Source organism: Lepidothrix coronata, unplaced genomic scaffold (assembly GCF_001604755.1).
Source record: "Lepidothrix coronata isolate B3197 unplaced genomic scaffold, Lepidothrix_coronata-1.0 Scaffold32, whole genome shotgun sequence".
NCBI classification, from domain to species: domain Eukaryota; kingdom Metazoa; phylum Chordata; class Aves; order Passeriformes; family Pipridae; genus Lepidothrix; species Lepidothrix coronata.
The window spans coordinates 3539675-3562573 of record NW_016690212.1 but is presented as its reverse complement, the minus strand read 5'-3'; the positions used below and the strand labels follow the sequence as shown (position 1 = coordinate 3562573).

General features: G+C 39.7%; 1 protein-coding gene across 2 annotated transcripts in view; it reads left to right on the top strand.

Moving 5' to 3' along the window:
• The window catches only part of LOC108495571 (sucrase-isomaltase, intestinal-like), a 58101-nt gene that overhangs the window by 23418 nt on the left and 11784 nt on the right, over positions 1 to 22899 (top strand). For both annotated transcript variants that reach the window (XM_017811389.1, XM_017811388.1), the window contains 10 exons: positions 60 to 185; positions 1149 to 1280; positions 7005 to 7118; positions 7229 to 7345; positions 7429 to 7513; positions 10732 to 10849; positions 14048 to 14216; positions 14750 to 14866; positions 17463 to 17611; positions 21524 to 21608. In XM_017811389.1, the coding sequence (XP_017666878.1) occupies positions 60 to 185; positions 1149 to 1280; positions 7005 to 7118; positions 7229 to 7345; positions 7429 to 7513; positions 10732 to 10849; positions 14048 to 14216; positions 14750 to 14866; positions 17463 to 17611; positions 21524 to 21608 (1212 nt within the window). The remainder of the gene's footprint in view (positions 1 to 59; positions 186 to 1148; positions 1281 to 7004; positions 7119 to 7228; positions 7346 to 7428; positions 7514 to 10731; positions 10850 to 14047; positions 14217 to 14749; positions 14867 to 17462; positions 17612 to 21523; positions 21609 to 22899) is intronic.

The window sequence follows — 22899 nt, the reverse complement described above, 5'->3', positions numbered from 1 at the left end:
TTTCAGAATAACTTCTCATCTCACCTCTTGCATTTTTGTATTCCTCGTTCCTGCTGTAGGCCATTGGACGCCCTCACATGCCAGCCTACTGGTCTCTGGGATTTCAGCTCTCCCGCTGGGGCTATGGCAGCCTTGATGTTTTAAAGCAAACTGTCGATCGCATGCACCGCTATGATATCCCGTATGTAAGTATGAATTTTTCACCGCATATGCTAATTTTACATTCTGAAGTGAGTGAATAAAATTATAATAGAGGAAAAATAATTATCCTACAAGAAGAATTGTAGAATAACAAGATGTTCATAATCATACGTAGCTCTTTTCCCTGTAATGCTTAAAAGAACATTTAAAGTGGGCTTTTAACATGAGGTTTAAGTGCTGCTCTTGGCTGCCATAGCAGGTGATTCTGCTGAGGATTTGCTGTTATGCAGTATGAGATGCTAGCATTTTAAAAATACGTAATGGAACTTCTGATGCAGATCACTGCAAAATAGTTGCTAAACTAGGACTTCTACATTTTCATTTTGTCCATTTCTACCATGTAAGTTTGTATAATTGTTACAGCCAATCTCTTTGGTTTCATTTCATATGTTAGTTGCCTTTTAGAAATAGAGTTGCATATGCTCCAATTTCTGTATCAAATACTTCCATTGAAGGCCATCTAGTCCAGCTGCCCTGCAATGAGCAGGAACATCTTGAACTAAACCAGGTTGCCCATCCAATTTAACCTTGAATGTTTCCAGGATCGAGACATCTACCATCTCTCTGGGCAACCTGATCCAGTGTTTTACCACCCTCATTGTAAAAACTTCCTTCCTTATATGTAGTCTGAATCTACTCTCTTTTGGTTTAAAACCATCACCCCTTCTCCTATTAGGAGAACAGGCCCTACATAAAAATCTGACCCTGTCTTTCTTGTAAGCCCCCTTTAAGTATTGAAAGGCTGCCATAAGGTGTCCTTGGAGCCTTCTCTTTTCCAGGATGAACCCCAGCTCTCTCAGCCTGTCCTCATAAGAGAGGTGCTCCAGCTGTCTGATCATTTTTGTGGTCCTCCTCTGGATTGCTCCAACAGATCCATGTCTTCCATGTGCTGAGAACTCCAGAGATGGATGAAGTATTCATGTAATATTTCCTCTAAAAATGTTTAGGATGTCCAACATCTTGATATTGACTACATGGAACGTCGCCTGGACTTTACCTATGATAAAGTGAATTTTGCTGGTCTGCCAGAGTACATCCAGGAGCTGAAGAAGAAAGGAATGCACAATATTGTGATTCTGGTAAATTAACAATGTTAATAATTTTTTCTCCATTTGTAAGAACTATTCACAGCGTAGTCTTCACAGCAGTATCTAGGTGCTAACACACATATAGTATTGTAGCAGATTTTCCATTTTTGTCATTTTTTGACAAATTTGTTGCTCAAGAACAATTTCTCACAGATTTCATGTTTCAAAAGGTTGCATGTATTTGATATCTGTGTAGCAGCACCATCTCTATACCAAAACATTAATTCTCTGTCACTTTTTCCCATTCAGTTATGAGAAATGTTGCCTCTGTTCAGGGCTGAGTTGACATAGGATTGCTTTCATACAATTCTTTCCCTGAAAATGAATAAATGAATTTAAGACACATACAAAAACAGCTGAATAGGGGGAAAGGTCTACTCTTAATCACTCTGGAAGTTAGTAACTACAATTCATGTTGTCTTGTACTTACATTTTATCTAAATTAATGTAAGAGATGTTTATTTGCATGAAAAATTGTGGAAAATGTATGTTGAATGTCTAACCAAAATTGACATATGGCCAAATGAATTAACTTGGACAGAAGTGAAAATTGGAGCTTTCCATCTTCCCCATTTAATTTATCCAACAAAATTTGCTATTGGCTCCATCACATCCCCCATACATGTCCTTGTGCCAAAATGACTCTGTCACAATAGCTAAGTGAGCGCCAATGGTGGCAAGGGAACTGGAGACCAATTAAATTGAAATTTATACACAGATTTAAATGAAATAGGAAATGAAATAAAATCCCTTGATAGATTGACAAGATCTTGCTCTCCAGGGTCCCCCAGCAGTGCAGCACCGGGAGGTCTGCACTCCCCAGCGCAGGATGCAATTTGTTCTCCGTAACCACTGGGGACAGGATAAGAAGAAAAACACTTTAAATTGCAGCTGGACAGATTTAAGGTAGACATTAGGGTAAGGCTGCCTGTCTGCAAAGTGAGCTGAGCAGGAAGCCAGCTGCCATGGCCAGAGTCCCTCCCCAAGCATGTGCTTTGAACAGGTCTGACAGATGCATCAGGGATGGCTCAGGCTGAGCTGACCCACAGCCACAGTGTGAGGAGAAGGAGACAATCCCACAGAGTCCCTCTCAGGACTTTTTGCTGTAATTGTAGTTATCTGTTTTCTGCCTGAATGGTCAGTTCACACCTTTCATTTGGGTACTATTTATCTCAAACTACTAGTCTCTCACCCTTCTATTTTCTTTCTTGATACACTGATTTGAACTAGTATATTCTGCCTCAGCCTTTTTTTTCCTAGGCTAAACAAACTGAAGTATCTTATGCTCTTTCTACTGGGTGAGGTCTTCAGATCTTCTTATAGTAGCTCTCCCTCACATGTTCCCAGTTTGAATGCATTTGCTTGTATAGCAGATAACTCGATTTCCCCAGTGTTCCTGATGATGCCCCACAGTGTTAGGAGAACACTATGGAAACAGAACACTATTTCCTTCTTTCTCCTAAAAGTTGTCTCCTATACCAAAGCCCTGCATCACATTTACCTACATTGTATTGGTGGCTCATGCTTGTAAGGAGCCCAGTTAATCCAACTGAATCATAACGGACAGGCCACTAATGTTTGGTCCTAAGTTGCTCCAGTCCTTTTAAAATAAGGGTCACATTCCTCATCTTGTCCAGGGTGTCCTGTCAAAGGCTTGTGGGTAGAGAGACTGAACAGCAGAGTCCTAAATTGTAGTACAGTTCCTTTTTCATTTGTGCTGGTGTACTGGAGTCAAGATAAGCAAGAGCCACTGCAGTTTCCTCATCTAAAAATCACATTATCTTGTCAAGTAGATAGATTCAGGCAGAAATGCCTCCTTGTCCTTATTTTTCCCTCCACAATTTGTTGTAAAGTTTAGCATATGACTGAGGAGGGACTAGTCAGCACCATAGATGAGTGTTTTCTTTTTAACTGGGAGTTTTTTGATAGTTTATTTAAAAGTACCTTCTCGGTATTTGTTATTTGCTAATCTTCACTTTGTTGTACTATAATTCCGTTTGCTGCTATGAATCTCAAATAAAACCATGCAGCCCAACTGATCAATTACATGTTGATAAAGGAAATAGCAGCCTGAATGTTCCATTTCTTCTGCAACTGCAAACCATGAGAAGCTCCAGGATGCAGCAGTGAAATCAGTTTCCATCAGTGGAGAGCCAAGGCACAGAGTTTATACAGTAAGAGATTAGTAAGTCACTCTGATGGAGAGCAACTTTAAGACAAAAATAGTCCCACATTAACTGGATACATCATTGGAAATAAGCAAGCAGTAAGTGAGCACATGTGCTGTCAGGATTAAGTGCTCTTTCTGTTAGGCAGTTTAGGCTCCTTGTATCCTCAACACTGCTCTGAAAATTATCTCATCTCTTAGAGATGTGACATTAATTACCACCTGCCTGTTTATTGGTTTATCTAAAAAAAGTTTGCAAAACATTAATGTATGAGCAAAATACCAGGAGTTTGGTGTAGCTCTTCCCATGCAGTCTTGCCCTTCAATAAATATATGACAGTCACCTCTTTTTCGTCAATGTCAGGATGTTTCCAGTTGTTTTGCACTTGCTACTGGGTAAGAAGCTACAGGCAAGCAGTTGTGATTTAGTGGGTGAACTACATTATCTTCTTACTTGTGAATTTAACGTCAATAACATTTCTAAAGCCCTTTCAGTTTCTCAGGTGGCGCATTTTACATCAGTGCAGGAAGTATTACTATATAAATTCAGCTGTTAGACAGATGCAAGGAATATAACAACTACTCTTAAGTCATGCAATGAGCTAATGGGAATCCAGATAGGAAACCCTTCTTTCCTCCTTCCACTAACCTATAACTAAGGACTGTCTTTTGTTCTAGTTCTTTAGCTAAGCTTGTGAAGAAAGAACAAAAGCTGAGCCAGTTTATTCTTACCATTATTTAAAAGCTAATGTGAAGTATAGGTTACACCAGTACTGAAGTTTTCTATTTTCACTTTACTACAGTTGCTGACATCCCGTCAAACTCTGTCTGTTAGCATTCTTTAGTGATGCAGAGCATTCCCCTAAGTTGAGTCAGGAGCTGAACAGTATGAAGGGTTTCATTTCCAAGTGTTAGCAAAGCCAACCTAGTTACAATCAAGGTAAGCGTAATCCAGTTTGATACCAAAAGAATAATTTTCTTTTAGATTCCCTTTAGGTAGTGACAGTAATGGGTGAGTTTCCAAAGTATAGCAGATTGTTGCCTTCCTCAAGATGATTTCAGGAAATGGACTCTGACTGCAGCCACTTAGTGTCATGTAAAACCTTTGCTAAATGGATTTGGGAGTGCAGATCCTGACAGCCAGCAGTATTAACACAGGTGACCGGTCTGAGAATGGGACCCTGAACTCAGTTGTGCCACCATCACTGGGTGGCTGGTGCCTCACAATCAGGAGGTCCAGTCCCCAGTCCTGGGAGCCCTCAGTGATTGTGGTCACCTTGATAGTAGCATGGCTCCATCACTGCACCCTCTAAGTGCAGTCCTTCAGCATTTCTCTCTCCTGACCTCCTTCAGAGGCCGTCTCAATTTAAGGGAAATTTTGACTAAGAGTGTCAGTGCTGGGCCATCATTATTGTGCTAAATAATGTGCATGCTTTGCTGTGTCAGAGCAAATATATTCTTTAGAAACAACAAAAAAAAAGTTCTAAAAGTAACAATGACTACAATGAAAAATTATAAACATTATTACTGAAGAGGAGCGTTAATGAAAGACCTTGTATACCTTCTATTAAATCACACTAAAAATAGAAAGAGCTAGGAATGACATGAGTGACAAAATACAAGTCAGTAGCAACATGCTTATGATTCAAAATAACGCTTGATAGCTTTAACGTTTTGAAGTCAAGCTCTGTGAGCTGTAGAGGCTAAGATTTCCAGAGATTAGTATTTATGAATGTGCATCAAAGTCTGTGATTGGGGCCATAGGTGGAAGTGCATCAGACTGGATAAGCGCTGTGTGCTCCCAGGTCTTTAAGCAGTCAGCTGGAGTTAAGGATGCTCAGCACCTCCTTCCCAAGAGCTGCTAAAAAGATGAATTATGGAAGATTTAAGAGGCATGAACCTCCTCCCTCACAAACAACCCTTGAATGCATGGAGGGGTTTTTCTCTCTTTAGGACAATACTAAACCTGCATAATATATTAGATTTGTGCCCTGGAATAACCTTTCAGTTGCAGGAAACCAGAAGTTTGGATTAGGAGTAACTAATTAAGCTCACTTCTTCTAGCCTTCAAGTCCCTTGAGAGACATCTTTTCTACTTTTATAACATAATTATTGCAGATGGACAGTTTTCTCTCTTCCAAAGTTGAACTATTAAATAAGTTAAAAATGTAATGGACACTTATACTCCTTATGAAGGTGACACTGGAGCTAGATAGTTAAACAGAATTTTACACTTTAAGTAGGGATTTAGCTGTAGCTTTTGTTTTTGAGGCATGGAAGAATATAATTCCCTCATCAGGGTTATAGTTATCAGAGGACTTATAAGTAAATCAGGCAATTAATTCAGGTATTTAAATGAGCTTTAAAACATACCTTTAAAGATACTTAGCATTTGGGATCTGATATTTTTTGTTTTCTAAATTTATTAGTTAGACTTTTATCATATCTTAATTAAAGTTCACTTAAATTATTGCACAAGCTATAAGTGAATGGAAGAATTGTTTCAGTAGTGTTTTTCTCTATGGTGTTTTGCCTAAAAGCAGAACCTGAGGGAATAACATTTTCTAAGAAAAAAGTAAAGAATTCCCTTCTAAAATGGCTGCAATCTTCATCTGTTCTAAATTACAAAAAGAAAATAGCTGCTCACAATTAGTGACATATTGCAAAGTGCACTTATCTCCTTTTAGTTGCAGCTGACTGCTGAGCAGAGTTGAATAGTATCTCTTCATTCACTGGCATCTCAAAGCATTGATAACTTTATTACTTACCGGCATGGTGGGCCTCCCTCATCCCCAGAAGCCAATCAGTCTCCCTTTTGATGAGCTTTGTGGCTACTGGTGGCCATCCTGAGGCAGAGAAGTTGTTGGTGTCAATGCCACTGACAGCAATAGGAGGTGGTGATCCCCCCAAGCAGTGAGAGGGGCAGCAAGGACAAGCTATGGAGTCCAAAATGCTATGGTTGTGATGCCTGGGGAGAATTGAGCCGTAATGCCCCACATGCGAATTGGGTTACTCTGCATCAGACCGGCATAAAACACCCTTGTCCAACATTGGTTCTGAATGGAGAGCTAAAGGGGTCCTTTTGAGGTTTCAAGCCCCTTGAAAAGTTTTAGTTATTCCAGCACTGAGCTGTTGATGCTGAGGCAGCTGGAATAAGGATTGCCTTGGAGGAAACCCAGAGGTGTCCAGGTGTGGGAATGTCCAGCATAGGATCCACCCATAGCAGAGACCTTGGTGTGGGGGCTGTAAAATCTAGTGCCTCTCTAAACTAATTTGAACATCGAATGCCTCATAAAAAATAAACATGAGGGTATTTAATAATTTTACATTGCTTTTGCCTTATACAAGAAATACTCATGGCATATCTTTAATGACTTTTTCTAACTTAGTATGTGCTCTCAACTCTTACTAAATTTTAATCTTATTTTCTTCCAATATTTTTGCAATCTGCACTAAGAACATAATCCAAATTTTTCTAAAATATACATGTGGAAGAGTAATTGTTACCTCTGGGATTTCAATAATGGAAGTGTAATTGCTGTTTTCAGGACCCTTTCATAACCAAGGATGAGGAACCAGGCACTTACAAACCTTATGATCTTGGCCAGGAAATGGGAGTCTGGGTGAACAACTCTGATGGTGTAACTCCTGCTGTTGGGCAGGTGAGCTTTTTAATTTTCTGATGCATTTGGTCTAGTGCTGCTTCAAAATGATACAGCAGCTCTGCAACAGAAATGGGAAAATAACCAGGATTTACACCTGTGACCCCTAGGCCTGGCCTCCAGGAGATTCTGTGTTTCCTGACTACACCAACCCCAGGACAGTGGAGTGGTGGACCCAGCTGTGTCTGGAGTTTAAGGATGTCCTTGACTACGATGGGATCTGGATTGTATGTCTCATTATATCTACCCTCCCTTCTTTAAAAAAAAGAAAATGAGGCTTTTAACATGTGTCTTGCTCTCATTATTAAAGGATATGAATGAACCATCCAATTTCTTAAGAGGCCAATATCCTGGATGTGCTGATAATGAAATCAATAACCCTCCTTACATTCCTAGTAAGTAAAATTTCCTTGTTGTTTTTCTTTTTTTTTTTTTGAAAAAAAAAAATCCATCCTCTCATTTTAAATCTTTCCTTGTCTGTTCCATGTGTTGTTACACATCTGTTCAAGACTCCAGTGGCTCAGCTTTGATGGAGTATCAAAAATCAACCCCTTTTTTCTGTCCCTGGGTCTGCCTTGTAACAGGACTAGAAAAATGACCTTTCCTGCCATTCTCTGAGCAACTGGTCAGCATCAAAAAAAAAAAGGGCAAGATACCTATATACTATAGCTCAGCCACAGATTTATGGGAGGAGTAACCCTTCTGCTTTACCATCACCACTGCTAATCTCAGAGATGGGCAGTCTCTGCCTTCTTCATGAACCATGACAAGGAAGAGGGGATCTCCTTGATGCCTTAATTCAGTACATTGCTTTTCTCTTAGGAAAGAAATTTTCGCTGTGTTACTAGAAATGGGCTAAAAATAAGTTTAAAACTGTCCAAGCCTACAGGAGAGTTACAGGAATGGGAAAACCTGTTCCAAGAGCTGAGTTAATGATATGCTCATTCTTCCCCAGGAAGCTATGAGTACTTACAATTAGTACCAGTGGTCCTGGCAGTTAATCCAGCCAACATTTCCCCAGGAAAGCCCAGCTGCCTAAGCAATGTTAATATGCAGCAGGAAGTTGATACATAAGTGAGTTATTGACAGTGAAATATTGGAAATATTCCCTTTTTCCCTTCAAGCTTTTGTACCGTCATGGTTGAGTAGTGGAATAGTCTCCCCAGGGAAGTGGTCACAGCACCAAGCCTGACAGAGTTCAAGAAGTGTTTGGATGATACTCTCAGGCACATGGTGTGACTCTTGGGGATGGTCCTGTGCAGGGCTAAAAGCTGGACTTGATGATCCTTGTGGGTCCGTTCCAACTCATCATATTCTGTGATTCTTAATTTTCTTTATTAAATCTCAATTCTTTTTACTCTGAATATAAGAGAAGCATAAACATAACAAAAGCATGACAAAATACTATAAAGAGATTGTAAATTTTTGAAAGCAGAAGCAGAGCTTTTAATTATGATTTTGGTGTTTGCTCTCTCTGTATGGAAACCACTGCATACTGGCTCTGTGGGTCTTGACCAAAGCCGAGGAACTGATGAGACATTTCCATCTTTGCCTTAAGTTACCTTCATTTTTTTTCAGCCTTCAGAGCTGTGAAAACAGATGTGAGACTTTGGAGAAAATGGCCAAAATGTCAGAGATCCCTTTATCCTTTGTTTTTATCCCTTTTTATCCCTTTGTTTTGAACCAGTGTTTAAGGGCTTTCTTTTATATTTCACTTAATGCCAACTCTGTCCATGCTCTTATCTATCCAAGCCCTCGACTGGTGTAGATATGAGATGGGACCCAAGTGGCTTAGTCCAACAAGACATTAGGACCTTCCTGGGGCTAGCAGAGTTTTGGGGCTTACCATTGTCTAGGTGATTTCATCTATGCAAGTCCCTATCTCAGTCCCTCTGGCTTTTTGTCAGTGTAGCCTTCAACCTCCTTATCTAAATTTTATAACCATGATTACACGTAACCATGGTTTGAACTTCTAAAAACAGATGTCCTTCAAATCAATTTTCTATAAAACACTTTATACTGAAGATTAATATGCAATTGTAAAATAATCAGTATTACTGAGGCAGAATACAAAATACTCAGAATAGGAATGAAGAATGAAACTATGATCCATGTGGCAGCATTTTCTTTTCTATCCCACCTTAATTTTATGGGGCTAATAATCAAGTGCCACTGGGACATTGTGTGACTTTCCTCAGAACCTTAGTGTCCTCTTCAAATACATATCAGTCAAAGTTACTTGAAAATTGCCTATAAATTAAGTTATGTCTGATGTAGATCAGCCACACTGGAGTCTTTTGTCTAAAGATCCAAACACAAGGATTCTAGCTGTGGTGGCACAGCAGAGCAGACAGGGTAAGGTGGTTTCATGTACAGAGAAATGCACAGTAGTAATGAACTGCAAACATGCAGGAAGTGCAATTAATCAGGGAAATTGCTTGTTCATGGAGAAATATTTACAATAGTGCATGCACCTAATTAAGCATGCAAAAGAAGAATATTTTAGAATCTACCTTTTTTTTGAGAGAGAGAACTTTATAACAGGTTCAACTCCATCTTTGAAAATAAATACATTGTATAAACCAAACACCTGACCTGCCCGATTCCTGCTGAGCTTCATGTGGCATTTTCATGGCAGTTACCTGCAGAGGATAAAAAATTTTTTGCACCAAATGGGCTTTGCCACCATCTCCTTAATATGGGATCAAAGACCAGGCAGCATCTGTGCAGCCAATTTATGCCTCATTTTGCTTACCTTTGAGTCAGCTGCAGCTGTGCCAGTGACATCAGGCCTACCCCTGACTATTACTGAAGGCAAAAAGTTTCTACAACCTCTGTCTCCTGCTGATAGACAGAGTTACTGGATAGTCCATCCACATGTGAATATACCTGCTATAATCTGTCCTGGTTCTCTTCTGTGCAGCCTATCAGGCCATAGCCACCAACAGCCTGCAGACTGCTGCACCTCGTGCTTTTTCCTCCCCTGCCCACCTCCGACCCTCCCTGCTCTTGAGGCAGTGCCACTAGTCCTGCTGCCTTCCAGTCCTAAGTGCCTCAGGGCAAGGGATGAGCCAGAGCTGAGTTTAGGTGTGAATTTTGCTGTGATAGGGCAGAGCTGTGCTACCTACCTGCATCTGCAGCTGAGTGATACGGACACTGAGGTTTTAGGATTTCACACAACCATACAGGTCCCCTGGACATCTGAATTTCTGTTTGGTTTTCAGTGATTTTATTTTTTTTCCCTAGCAACGTTTTTGCTATTAAGTAAAATTTCTCACTGTGTAAATAATATGTAGGTGTATTCTTAATTAGACAATGCAAAATTTTTCTTTCTGACTATTGCTTACTAAACACATGATGCCCGTCCAGATGTTTTGAATTATTTAACATAGAATTTGAAAGGAATTATCAGTCCTCTCCTCCCCTCTGAGGACACGTGTCTGTCTGCATCAGGTATTCATGGCTACATGCTAACCTCATATCAGTGCAGGTCAAACAATTGAGCTTTTCCTCTTCCCAAATCTTTTCATGTTTTCACCCCAAAATGTGTAGAAATGTGAAGAGATTTGAATTATGATATATGTGATTTTACAGTGTTTTGTATCATTCTCAGGCATTTCGGATCGTTCTCTGTCTCAAAAGACATTGTGTCCTGACTCCAAGACCTACCTCGGAGAGCATTATAACACACACTCTCTCTTTGGCTGGTCACAGACAGAACCAACTTTCAAGTGAGTTTTCTAAGTATTTCTAGTCAGATTCATGTGATTGAAACACATTTGAAAAACTGCTGATGTTACCCGGGAAATCTGTAATAGTATCTAATAAGAAACATTGTTTCATTTTACTGTTCATAATTTTGTAGGAAGTTTCAAAAAAAGAGAATCTTGGAAGAGGGAACAGAATATATTCCAATTTTACTTTTCTTAGCTAAATCAGGGCCTAACTTTTCAGCTGCTGCTTTAGTGTATCTATAGCAAGATGTTCTTATCCTCTGTTAGAGCGTCTCATGAGCAGCTGCAGAGGCAGCCTTGTGTGATCCCAGGGGAATTTTTCTGTCCCTTCGTTGTTGTGGCAGAGGAGTTTCTATCACTGTCAGTGAAGAATCTGAACTGTTCAGCTCTCCCAGCTGCTTCTGGGGCTGCCTCTGGTTCCTGGCAGGCAGTGTTTTGCAGTTTGATTTGGGACTCAGTTCAGGAGGGCAGAGCTGCATTGCAGCACAGTTGCTGTCAGCTACTGTAAAACTCAGTTTGCAGCTGGGAAGCACTCAAAACCAGCTTACACAGGCAGACTGTTGCTGTGAAGCTGGAATGACAGTGAAAAGCTACTTGTTGGATTAAATCAAATGGGCAAATCATGCCTTTTCCAGCAGGCATTGAGCTAAAACACGGAGAAACTTAATACCACAATGGAAGTGCAAAGCAGGGGTCCATATGCTGGCCAGTTTCAGCATTTAGCACTCATTTTCAGCAGTTGGATTGTGATAGCATCCAGAGGACACAGCTAAGTGAGCCTAATTACGGTGTTGATGCATTTGTATTTTATATGCCAAGCCCAGGGGAAAGGAAGCAGCGGGTAAAAGCCAGAAGTGGTTTGCCAGCTCTTGTGGGCTTGGCTGAAGCACAGTCCAGCTTTTGAGAGAAGGAGCAGAAAGCCCTCAAACCCTGGACCTCTTAGCATCGTTTTTGGCCCCCTATGCCCTAGTCAGAAGAGGTCCTCCCAGCACTGGTCTCTCCACCAGGATTTGCTCTCTGCACACTGGAGTTCACATAACCATACACTGTCTTGGTAGTACTGTGAATAGGGCCTTCAGATTTCCTATCTTTTTTGAGCTGTTTTTTTAGCTTTATTCAGTCTCTGTGCCAGCAAAGGCAATTGCCTGAGACAAACCCTGTGAATTCAGCAGGAAAAGCTCCATGTGCAGGCACAACTGCCCCAGTCCCTTCAGTGTACACACTGTCCCAACTGCGCTATTCCAGACTAATGCCATTGGGACAGTTACTGCTGCACAGCTTTTCACAGCCTCCCCTGTGGCTGTGAACCTTCCCCTTTCCTGCAGCACTTGCTTCCAGGGCTCTTTACAAAAGAAACATATTTTGCTCAAATGTAGAGAGTCCTTCAAGGCTGGAGAATACCGCCAAAAGCATATGCAGAGGTTGGATTTGCTGCAAAGCTGGGAAACTTTGGTGAAGTATTTTTCATACATATTTATTTGGTTTTCTCAAACACATTTCTTTTCAAGGCTGGTTTTATACTCTTTCTGCATTTGCTCTTCACAAATAATATACTAAATTAAATTACTGACAGGAATATTTAGCAACCAGCATCAATTGCAGGATATTCGCTGAAAATTAATGACAACTTCATCATCGTATAAAAAACCAATTCTAAGAATTATTCTAAGGCAGACAGAGAATAGGAAATGTGTCATCTGCCCCATGTCAAATGATTTGAATTTGAATACATAAACTAGCAGCAATCAGTTTGTGCATAGCTTAATGCCAAGAGTTATTTGCACACGATATTCTGTAAATAATTTAAATCAACAAATACATTTGACAACATTAGGACATGTTCATCAATGGTTTGCGAAAGACTGAAATTATTCAATAAATTACTTGTTGCAAATTGTTTATGGAGCTCTGAATCATAGTTGAGTTGATCTAGTATTGTCCTCATTAGCACCTGTATTTGCAAATGGAGCTAAAAACAGCCAGAGGAAGAGCACTCTTACTCCAGACATCCATGAAATGGCTCTAAAATGCCATTTGTACAAAGCACGTGGAGTCTTGTGCAGTTGTTGGGCCCAGCAGTGCACCTGCAAACCAGAACCAGCAGGTCCAGTGAGGTTCAAGAATTGTACCTCTTGCTGCATGTGGTCCCTAAGGTTAATATGTTTAGTCTTCCTTGAGAGCTGTTTGTTTTTTTGCTTCAGAAACAAGTGTTGAAGCACTTTGAAGTCTCCCTGCCATTACAGACCCAATAGCAAATACTGGGCCATTACAATTACGGATGAAAGAGCTCTTGAACAAATCTCATTAAGAAAAGGGAGAAGGAAGTGGATGGTGAACAACATGATTAATATTTCATGCTAGGATTTCCCAGGGAATCTAAATTTTGTTGTCCAAATTGTATTTAAGCAGAGTTGAATTTGAGTTCCTGCAATATATAATATTGCAATATGTAATTACGTACAGAGATGACCCTGTGTTGAGGAATTTTTTAATAGATCTGTTAATAAGACTTATTGCACTTCATTGATTTTCTGGTGATGCAGTAAAATTATTTTCAAAAAGCAAGGAAAAATTCATTGTACCACTAATTCTGTAATGAAACCTCATATATCAAACCACGACAGGAAAGCAGAGGATGGGGGTGACATTTTGAATGATTACATGTTTCTTTTCTATATTGATTATTTCTTTTTAATAAGATGTTTGGATATAATTTTGATATTTTTGTGGGTTTTTTTGCTTTTAATTCCAGAATATTAAAACTTTATTTGCCTATAAAAATCTCTAAATAAATCCTACATTGAGAAAAATACATATTGTACTGTTTTTTAGAAACCCACAGGACACTAAATTAAATGTACTAATACAGAAAGGAAATTATGTTTCAATTTTTCAGTTTGAGACACTGCTGAGAATAAATTAAACACACATTATTATTTAGGAAGACTAAAAATACCTGAGACAAATTGTTTTGTGAATCAGATAGACAGTAGTTTTTTTACTTTGACCACTGAGCAAAACTTTCCTTTATTTGCAGTTTTGCAGCCACATTTTCATGTGACTTGGGATCACAGTAACAATTGTTTCTTGAATAACATCCCTTGTGATAAAATTGTGCCTGCATGCTCGGGTTGATCATATGATTTTTTTGGTTGCCAGTCTTATTTTTAATGACCTTGTTGCATTTCTTTGCAGTGTTGTCCAGCAGGCAACTGGAAAGCGAGCATTTGTCTTGAGTCGGTCTACATTTGTTGGCAGTGGGAAGCATGGGGCTCACTGGCTGGGTGACAACTTCTCTCAGTGGAAGGACCTGCGCCGGTCAATCATTGGAATCCTGGAATTCAACCTCTTTGGCATTCCCTATGTAAGTCTGGCGTCCTTCGGGCAGTTGCTGGCTCATACACGATATCACTTCAAATTAACTCAAATGTTTTCTGAAATAAGCCGCTTGAGGTGGCCAGCGGTAACGGCCTCCACTGCGTCAGGAGCTGCAGATTAGAAAAGGCTAAATGTCATCAGTCTTGGCTGCTGAAGGGAAACAGAAATAGCTCTGCAAGATTCAGACTGAGTCACTACATGCCATCCAAAAGCGATCCCTTTGTATTATGTTGTTATCATATTCTGTGTTTGAGGTCCCTTCATACATTTCTGGTTTTGCAAGCTGGGATGGAGAATCTGTAGTTATTGAAATATGGTTAGATCTTCCACAGTGATCTTAGTGCTCTAGGAGCGAGTACAATCTCAGTCACAGGAATATTGTTATCATTATGGAGCACTTTTATCAAGTACTTAGAAATAGGTTTTACTTTCCATAAATTATCTTTTTCAGCAAATTTCTGTAGTTCCGCATTTTTGGGCCTCAGTCACAATAATAAACACGATTTTATTTTTCTTTAGATTGGTGCTGATATCTGTGGGTTTAACTATAACACTACCTATGAACTCTGCCTGCGCTGGATGCAGCTTGGCTCTTTCTACCCATTTTCCAGAAATCACAATGCAGAGGGAAACAGCGTAAGTAAGCGAAGTTACATAAAGCTATAGTCTTATGATTACAGTTGTGTCGGCAGTGATTTGTGTTACTTTCTCAGAAATTAACCTGCCATTCTTGGGTAAACTGGAGCAGTGGGTGAAAAGGAGTGCTGCACTGAGAGGGGGAATTACACAGGGAAGTGTAAATTTTTCCCATTCATAATGTAAAGATAATATAGAAATGCTGCTCTTCTCATGCTGTTGGTAAAATTCATCTGCTCTATTTTCTACCTACTGAAGCCCAAGTTTTATTTAAAAGCCAGTGAGAGCCAGCATATCTTCCTACTCCCTCGATTGCTTCAATTTTTGTTTCTGTACTTCTGTAATTATAACAAGTATTGCAGGAAGGGGAGAGAGATCATTATACGCTATCCTTGCTGTTTAAAAGCAGGTTACAAACATGTGAAAACTCCAAGGAGAGGCACCAATAGTGACAGCATTATCAGCCAAGAGGCAACCAAGACCAAAAAGGCCAAAGAGCCTATGAGATGGATGAAAAAGTGCAGTCTCAATCCAGACCCATGCCCTGGCTTCAACATCATAAAGACCTTTAAAGACTTGTTGCAGACAGAAAGAAGTATCAGGTTGTTTCTAGCTATGAACTTTGAAGGTCTTGCAGCCTTTGTAGATATGCTGTGTTTATCTACAACCGTGATGAAATGGTTCTGCTGGTTCAATAAATGTTTCAGGCTTTTTTCCTTCTGTAAACTGATCTGTGCAATGCTGGAACTCAGTTTATTTGCTAACCTTCAGTTTCTGTGAAGTTGCATCATCAAAATTTTGCAACATTTACAACCCCAGACAGACTTTTGTCTCTGCATGAAAGTATGATGGATATTCAGCAACTGGGCAAATGCAGGAATAATAAGCTATAGTACTATCAGTAAGAGAGTCGGGAATTAGCCTGTAGATCCCTGAGATATGCTGAGGTATTTCTTTGTAGGAGAACAAATGTCTGGGGGGTGTTAGCTGTTGATAAATATTTTCTATTTACCTGTTCACTAAAGTTGGAGGTACCTATATATTATTTATATGGTTGCTTGGCTCTTTGAGCGTCCAAAGGGGGCCTGACCTGGGTGAGTGGGTATTAATCACATATGTACAATTTAATAAACAGTAAGAGAGCAATGGCTCTATATGATGGGAGCTGCAATTCAGAGATACATTTGGTTTTATTGGATTACTTAAATCCATTTAAAGCATTGTGTTCACTGAAAGAGACAAACAGGTATTTTGGTTCACTGAGCATCACCTAGGAAGTCCGACTGTTTTTGTGAAATTAGGCAATATTCATACGGCGTCAGAACACTGGTAAAAATATAGTGCAATTTTTGAAATAACAGATAGATACTCTGGAGCTCAGAGCCAGCAGGGAGTATTATTAGTGACTAATTCTGATGCAAACATAATAATGGTGAAATTTTACTTAAATATTGCGTTTAATTAACATAAAATTATTGTTAAAATAAAATCTTAAATATCCCCTTTACCTAATTCACTGGGGATTTCAAACAGTTTAATTAATACTTTTCTTGTCTGAAAAGCACTAGATAATATAAAAAGCTTTGTTACTTCTGTTCCTTTTATGTTTCATTTATCCTTGGAATTTGTCATATAGTCTTCAATTTTAATGAGAAAACTGAGTACTATGGGAAAAATTTTGTGAAGGAGGAAGGTAGCCGTGTGACTCATTAGCTGGCTGTTTAGCACTGGAGAAGGTTGGACAGGAGGAGTTAAAGGAGATGTAACTACTTCCTGTATCAGCACTGCCCTGGGCTGCACACTCTGCATCCCATTCTGGGGGGAGAGTCAAGGTTGCCTTGGAGTAAGATCAAAACCAGCCAATGAATACAGACAGAATGTTTAAACCTGCCCTCTTGACAGTGGGACTCAGAGCACGCCCTTTCTCATAGGAGAGCATCGCTGGCAGGGAGGAGATGAGGGCCACTGCTGATGTGTCCTGTCATCCTAAAATGGTGGGCACAGGAGGAGAAATCAAGTTTTTTGAATGGATGAAATGTTTTCTTCACTGCACACAGTGTGATCACTCTTGTTGGCTTCAGCAGGGCCATGAGTTTGCTTTTTAAAACAGATTTGCCTTTATGTATCTGGCCAACATAATTAGGCTTTTGACTTTGATTTGCAGATTATCAGTCTTCCCTTTTTCCTGTGTTTCACCTTCATTGTCCCAGAGGGCTTGCATCTTCAGGATAAACTAATTTCTAGAGACAGAGTGTCTGTTCCCAAGCACAGACATGAAACCCCAGCTCCCCTCCCACCACAAGGTTCAGTGTGGTTGCAGAGGGCTCACATACACTGTGGTGGGGCCTGATCTCTTTGAACGCACTGGAGTTTCTCAAGTTGAAAATTTTATACAAGCATAATGGATATATGGTAATAATGGATGTTCTCCTTAATACATCTTCCAGTTTGCAAATCAGTGCTTTTTCTTATTTAAACACTCACTTTCGTAGCATCATGTCAGCCACAGCTCTCCTCATGTTGCACACAAGTTCTCTTTTGAATTTGCAGACCATACTTTCCATGCTCAGTACCAATCAAAGCTTGTACTTAACAGGAACAAGACCCAGCGGTGTTCGGAGACGAGTTTGCCAGGATATCTCGTGCTACCCTTCTGATCAGATACTCACTGCTGCCATACTTGTACACCTTGTTCTACGAGTCTCACGTGCACGGAAACACAGTGGTGCGGTCACTGATGCACGAGTGAGTTTGGAGTCTCTCTTTTTTATCATAATTTTTTCACAAAATTATTTGAGCTATTACATAAATGTATGTATAAAATAGTTGACATCTGTATGAGAATCATCACAGTATTGTTATTGCATGCTCTCTCTTAAAAGAGCAGTCGAGCAATTAATCAACTTATATGCACAAAGGTAACTCTTAATATATACAATGAATTTCCATTAAAATATAACCTATATTTGTTTCTAGTGGGGGGGAAAAAGAAAATTTAAGAAAGAAGAATTCTGAAAATTTCTAGTCTTAGGCAAATATGTAGTTCTTTTTTATTTCAAAAACAGGAATCACATACCTGTATTTTCTGTGTTTGAATGAAATAGATGAAATCTGTATTCTCGTCCAGAATGCCAAAAGGCCTCATACAGAGTCCAATCATCCACAGCATTTGTTTTTTTCTAATTTAGCACTTGCATCTGCAAGCTATCTATGAAACCCACATCTGTGTCCACAAATTGCACAGAGAAAACAGAGATGTTTGAGTGTAGAAGCAGGTGCAAAACTGAGATTAATAAATACAGACTGAAAACCCTCTCAGAAAATTAGACTCAGATTTTTGGAACAACTCATTTTTTCTATTTGGAAGAAGCAGGAATCCAACTGAGGTTTAGTTTCCCTTTCCTCATCTTTTAATTAGTTTTTTACCTGCTTTTGGTAAATATTCTACTTCAGAATGCTTTATGCAAAGACTTGAGCAAAAGGAGTGCAAATAATACATATGAAAGGCTACTGCCAAAAGCTCTGCACCATTTAGTTTCATTGGTGTAGGCTACGCTGTGGACTGTTTAATGTTCTTTTTCCCTTTAGGTTAAAAACATTCTGGTTAAAGGGTAAGGCATTTTTTGCAAATTAAACTGAGATTACACTAAAGTGCAGACCATTCAACCATGGAAAAGATATGCTTACTCAGCATACTGGTTAACTGATAAATTTTAAAAGCAGTATCCTTTCCCTTTCTACTCTGCAGTGTTGTTTTACTAGGTAACATTAAGGAGAATTCTATAGGTACTCATATCTTACAAAGGGCTATGTGTTATTTATTTTAGCTCTATTTTTTGCATAATGAGGTTTGTGTTAATATTGGAAATGCCCAAGTTAATTTTGGCATTAATATTAGCTAATCTCTGCTAATTATTTTGGTGTCATTAAAGCTGCCTTTCTGACCATTACCAGCACACCTATACTCTATTTGGGCCACATCTACATTAGCAAATTTACAAATTTGCTTTGATTTGAACTGTAGAGCAGTCTCAGATGCCCTAGTAGAGGCTTATGTTGAATGAAACTGAGCCAAGGGGTGCACTCCAGCCACTGATGGTAGTTTAGTCAGTGGAACCAGAACGGGATTACTAGGAAATAAAACCTCTAAAATGCATGTAAGTGTAGGCATCAGGAGACCAACACAAACTGTTTCATTCCCCAGGTCCCATCCCAGTGACATCTTAGTAGCCCCATCACTTGCTAATGTTGCCATAGCTAGATCCCAAAATGGCTTAAAAGTGTTTCTTACTATTATTAAAGTCTATTTACTATTATTACTTAATGAGTATTTCTTATTATTTCTAATTAATATTAATTCTTTTAGTAGTGGGTCTACTTAAGTAGAGAAAGTGACCCAGATGCTAACAGGAGGAGAAAGAGAGAGCTGAAATAGAATTTTCGGTGTATGGAGGATGGAAGTTTACAACAAACCTTTCTCTTACTTGTAAAAAATACAAAGAAGAGCTAAAAAAACCTCCTGTTTTTGGGATGGAGCTCTTATGAGTTCACAACCCTCACCATGAAAACAAATGTGCCTGGGCAGAGAGACTCCAAGCAATAGGTGTTTCATGTGGTCATTTCAGATTTTTCATTCCATTTCAAACATTGAGGGGTTTGTTTCAAATAACAAACAAGAACAACATCCCAGTAGATTCTTACAAGCATATTAGGTGCCTCTGAGGCTTTCAGTCTGTGAAACAGAGGCGTCAGCATCTCAGCTGTCCAAAAAGACCATAAGGTGGTAATCCATTAGTGGAAGGGAAAGTTCTGTTTAATGGCTAAGCAGGGGAAAAATACAACAGGAGAGAGGCCAGCATCTAACCAGAGGAAGCATGTAGAGGGAATTAAGGACCTTTCATAGATCAGAGAAATGGTTTAATGGCTTATCTTTTCAAAATAGGAAAGTTCATTTGTTTGTGAATTTCTGCTTGTGGTTGCTATAATTGCAAGAGAAACTAGTTCTGTTAGATGCTGAGACACTTGTTTCTATATAAAATACGATCAACTTCTCTTTTGTCATAATTTCTTGATCAGCTTTTTTTCCTGAAATCTCCCACAACAAAGCATATTGAATTAGTATTACAAGCTTATTACAGTGGAATTGAAAATACAGAGAAGCTATTAAGATGACAACAAAAACTAATGTTTCATATTTCAAAATCTTTACAACAAGGTAATTAATCAAAAGCCATAACCTGCTTTAAATATTTACAAAGTATTATGTGAAAATGCAATAGCAACCGGGATGGAAGTGTCCAAAAGAGCTACTGTTCTGGACAGAAAAAGAACCTCTGAATAAGTTGAGGTTTCTTTCAGACAGAGCCCAAGGCTTGCCTTCAGGAACAACTTTTCCTAAGTTCCACATACTCCCCTAAGCTTGAAACATTTTAGAAATCTGAACACTCAGTAGGTGTCTTTTTATTGCCAAGTTATCTTTGCTTGTTTTGGGGAAATTTCTGTAAGTCTGGGCTGGGTGCAGTGTGTGCCTATGCCCTGAGCAGGCAGGGTGTCAGAGCAGGGCACCGACACTGAGTGACTCTGCTCTGGCCAGCTTACAACAGAAATCTGGCTTTAGACAGGGGCAGCTGCAAAGTCAGTTAAACAGATGCAGTAAATACATTTTTAAACAAAGAATTTATATGTCCTTAGAGAGTAACATGTAAATATGCAATAGCCAGTGTGAATTTGTCAAAAATGAATGAAAACCAAATCAATTGCCATCTCTGACAAAGCAGCAGGGCTGTTGGATGGGAAAGGGGGCAGAGGAGAGGCAGAAGTCAGGAGGTACAAGGTAACTTGATTTTAGGAGGATTGCAGACACACTTCATGCGATATTCTTATAAGATAACTAGAATCTATTATTAATTTCCTCAGGTATGGATTTACAAATTATTGAAAGCCATTTTAAATTCTCAAGGCTTTTATGCCAGATGAGTGGAGGTTCCTGAGATGGGGAAGATCTCTCCTCTTTGCCAGATGCTATTCAAAATTTTCATTAGCTGATATATGGTGGAATAGTGATTTCTTCCCAAGAGAAGGCAGATGTTGCCAGGTGAACAGGACTCTGAGCACTATGGAGGACACGATCAGGATCCAAAACAATCTTAGTGCATTGAATAAAATGGACTGAATTCCATAGGCTTCTAATCCATTCTAGAGAGGCAGCTAAAAAGAACACTATGTATAAATGTTGCTTTGTGTTTGTCTTGTTAAAGATTTCAAATGTAAATCTGTGAAAGGTGTGGGAAGCCAGATCCAAGGATTTTCACAAATGCTTTAGATCATAGAGTGGAGTGTTTTTCATCTGTGTTCCATCTCCTGGTCCTGGCCCCTATCCTGCTCATAGGCTCCTGCAATGAAGACTCAGCTCACTGAACAGAAATTAAGTTTGTTTACTCGCTATTGCTGCTCTGAAAAGAAGTCAGCTAGATAGGTGCTACTGTAATTTCTGAATCTCTGCCCGGCTTTTGGCGTTCCCTCAATCAGCATAAATATTTGGTGGTGTTGAAGGATATCTTGAGGAAGCAGAATTCTTGTCACAGTGAGTAATATCAAAATATTCGACAAGTTCTATCAAAATGTGAATTAATATTGTGTATTTCACTTTCAACATAGATTTACCTCTGATCAGCAGACTCATGGAATAGATACTGCCTTCCTTTGGGGACCTGCCTTTATGATTGCTCCTGTTCTTGATGAGGCAAGTACTTTAATTAAAAAATGCCATCATACTGGAATAAAAGAAATGAACTGTGCTTAGGGCATTGGGTGACATTCAGAGCATGTTTGCTCATATCTATTCCTTTCTTCCCTCCACTGTCAAAGCTTACAGAACACATTTCTGAGCAGCACAGACAGTAAATACAGAGCTTCCCAGTACTTGAAGTGGGAGGATGAAAGTGAGGGCACAGTCTTTCTGTGCTACTCAAGCGACGAACGGATATAAAGAGCCTGGATTCTGCCCCTCACGTGCTCCTGTTATTGTGCTGGCAGCAGCCTCCAAGGACACACACAGAGCAGTAATTGTTGAGCTAGGAAGAAACACACAGATATTCAAGCAAACCGGTTTCCATATTACTGCTCACCCACAGTGTTTTGGAACTGAAGGGCTGTGGTAGGAGTTTCCCAGCATCACAGGCAAATGCAGTCATTACAGAAATGGTAATGATAATGTTAGCTGCTAACAGGACAGGTTTTAAAAAGCAGCATTTTCCTCTGCTGTGCTGGGCACAGCGCTGTGGTCAAGGCTCACATTGCTTGGCAAGGGTGGGTTTCTCTCCTTGCTCACTGCTGATTGCTGACAGCACAAGAAAAGTATGTCTGAGCACATCTAAGTATTTGCAGGTGATGCATCCTGGCACTGTTAGCAATCAGCGTGCTGCCAGAATATCTGATGTATTTCTAGATGTTGCTGATGTTCGAACATATAAACCAGCCACTGTTAGTCACCTTTTTTAACCAACCCTTTTGCCTCTGTGAGTTTAAAATGAAATTCTTATTCCTGCATCTAAAACCATTCTGACTCCACTAAGGCACTTCATTTGTCAGTCTTTCATCTTCAGACTCCCACAGGTTTCTAATAGCTGATGAGTAATGAGATTTCACAGGGTCTCAGACCAGTAAGATGATGAAGACTGTGAGAGAAACCTTCCCATGAAGAGCAAGTGACAAACCAGGGGAGGCTTCCTGCAAAGAAGTGAATGAAAGGGAAAATTATAAGGACATATAAAATGATAGGGGGCCTAGATAAGGAGATCCTAATGTTTTTTGGAGGACTGCAGCACAAAAGGAAGGCCAGGTGCCTGTGGCCTGATGAGGGAAGCAGAACTCTGAAGGCAACACATTGCTGGGTCTTGCAGTGTGAGAGGTGGCAGCCAAGGCTGTGCTAGATAGCAGGGTGGAGTCAGAGGTGAGCTGTAAGCCCTTCACTGTGGCATTGCAGGCCAGTAGTGACTGCATCAAACTGCAGCATGGCATTTGCTTGTGTGGAG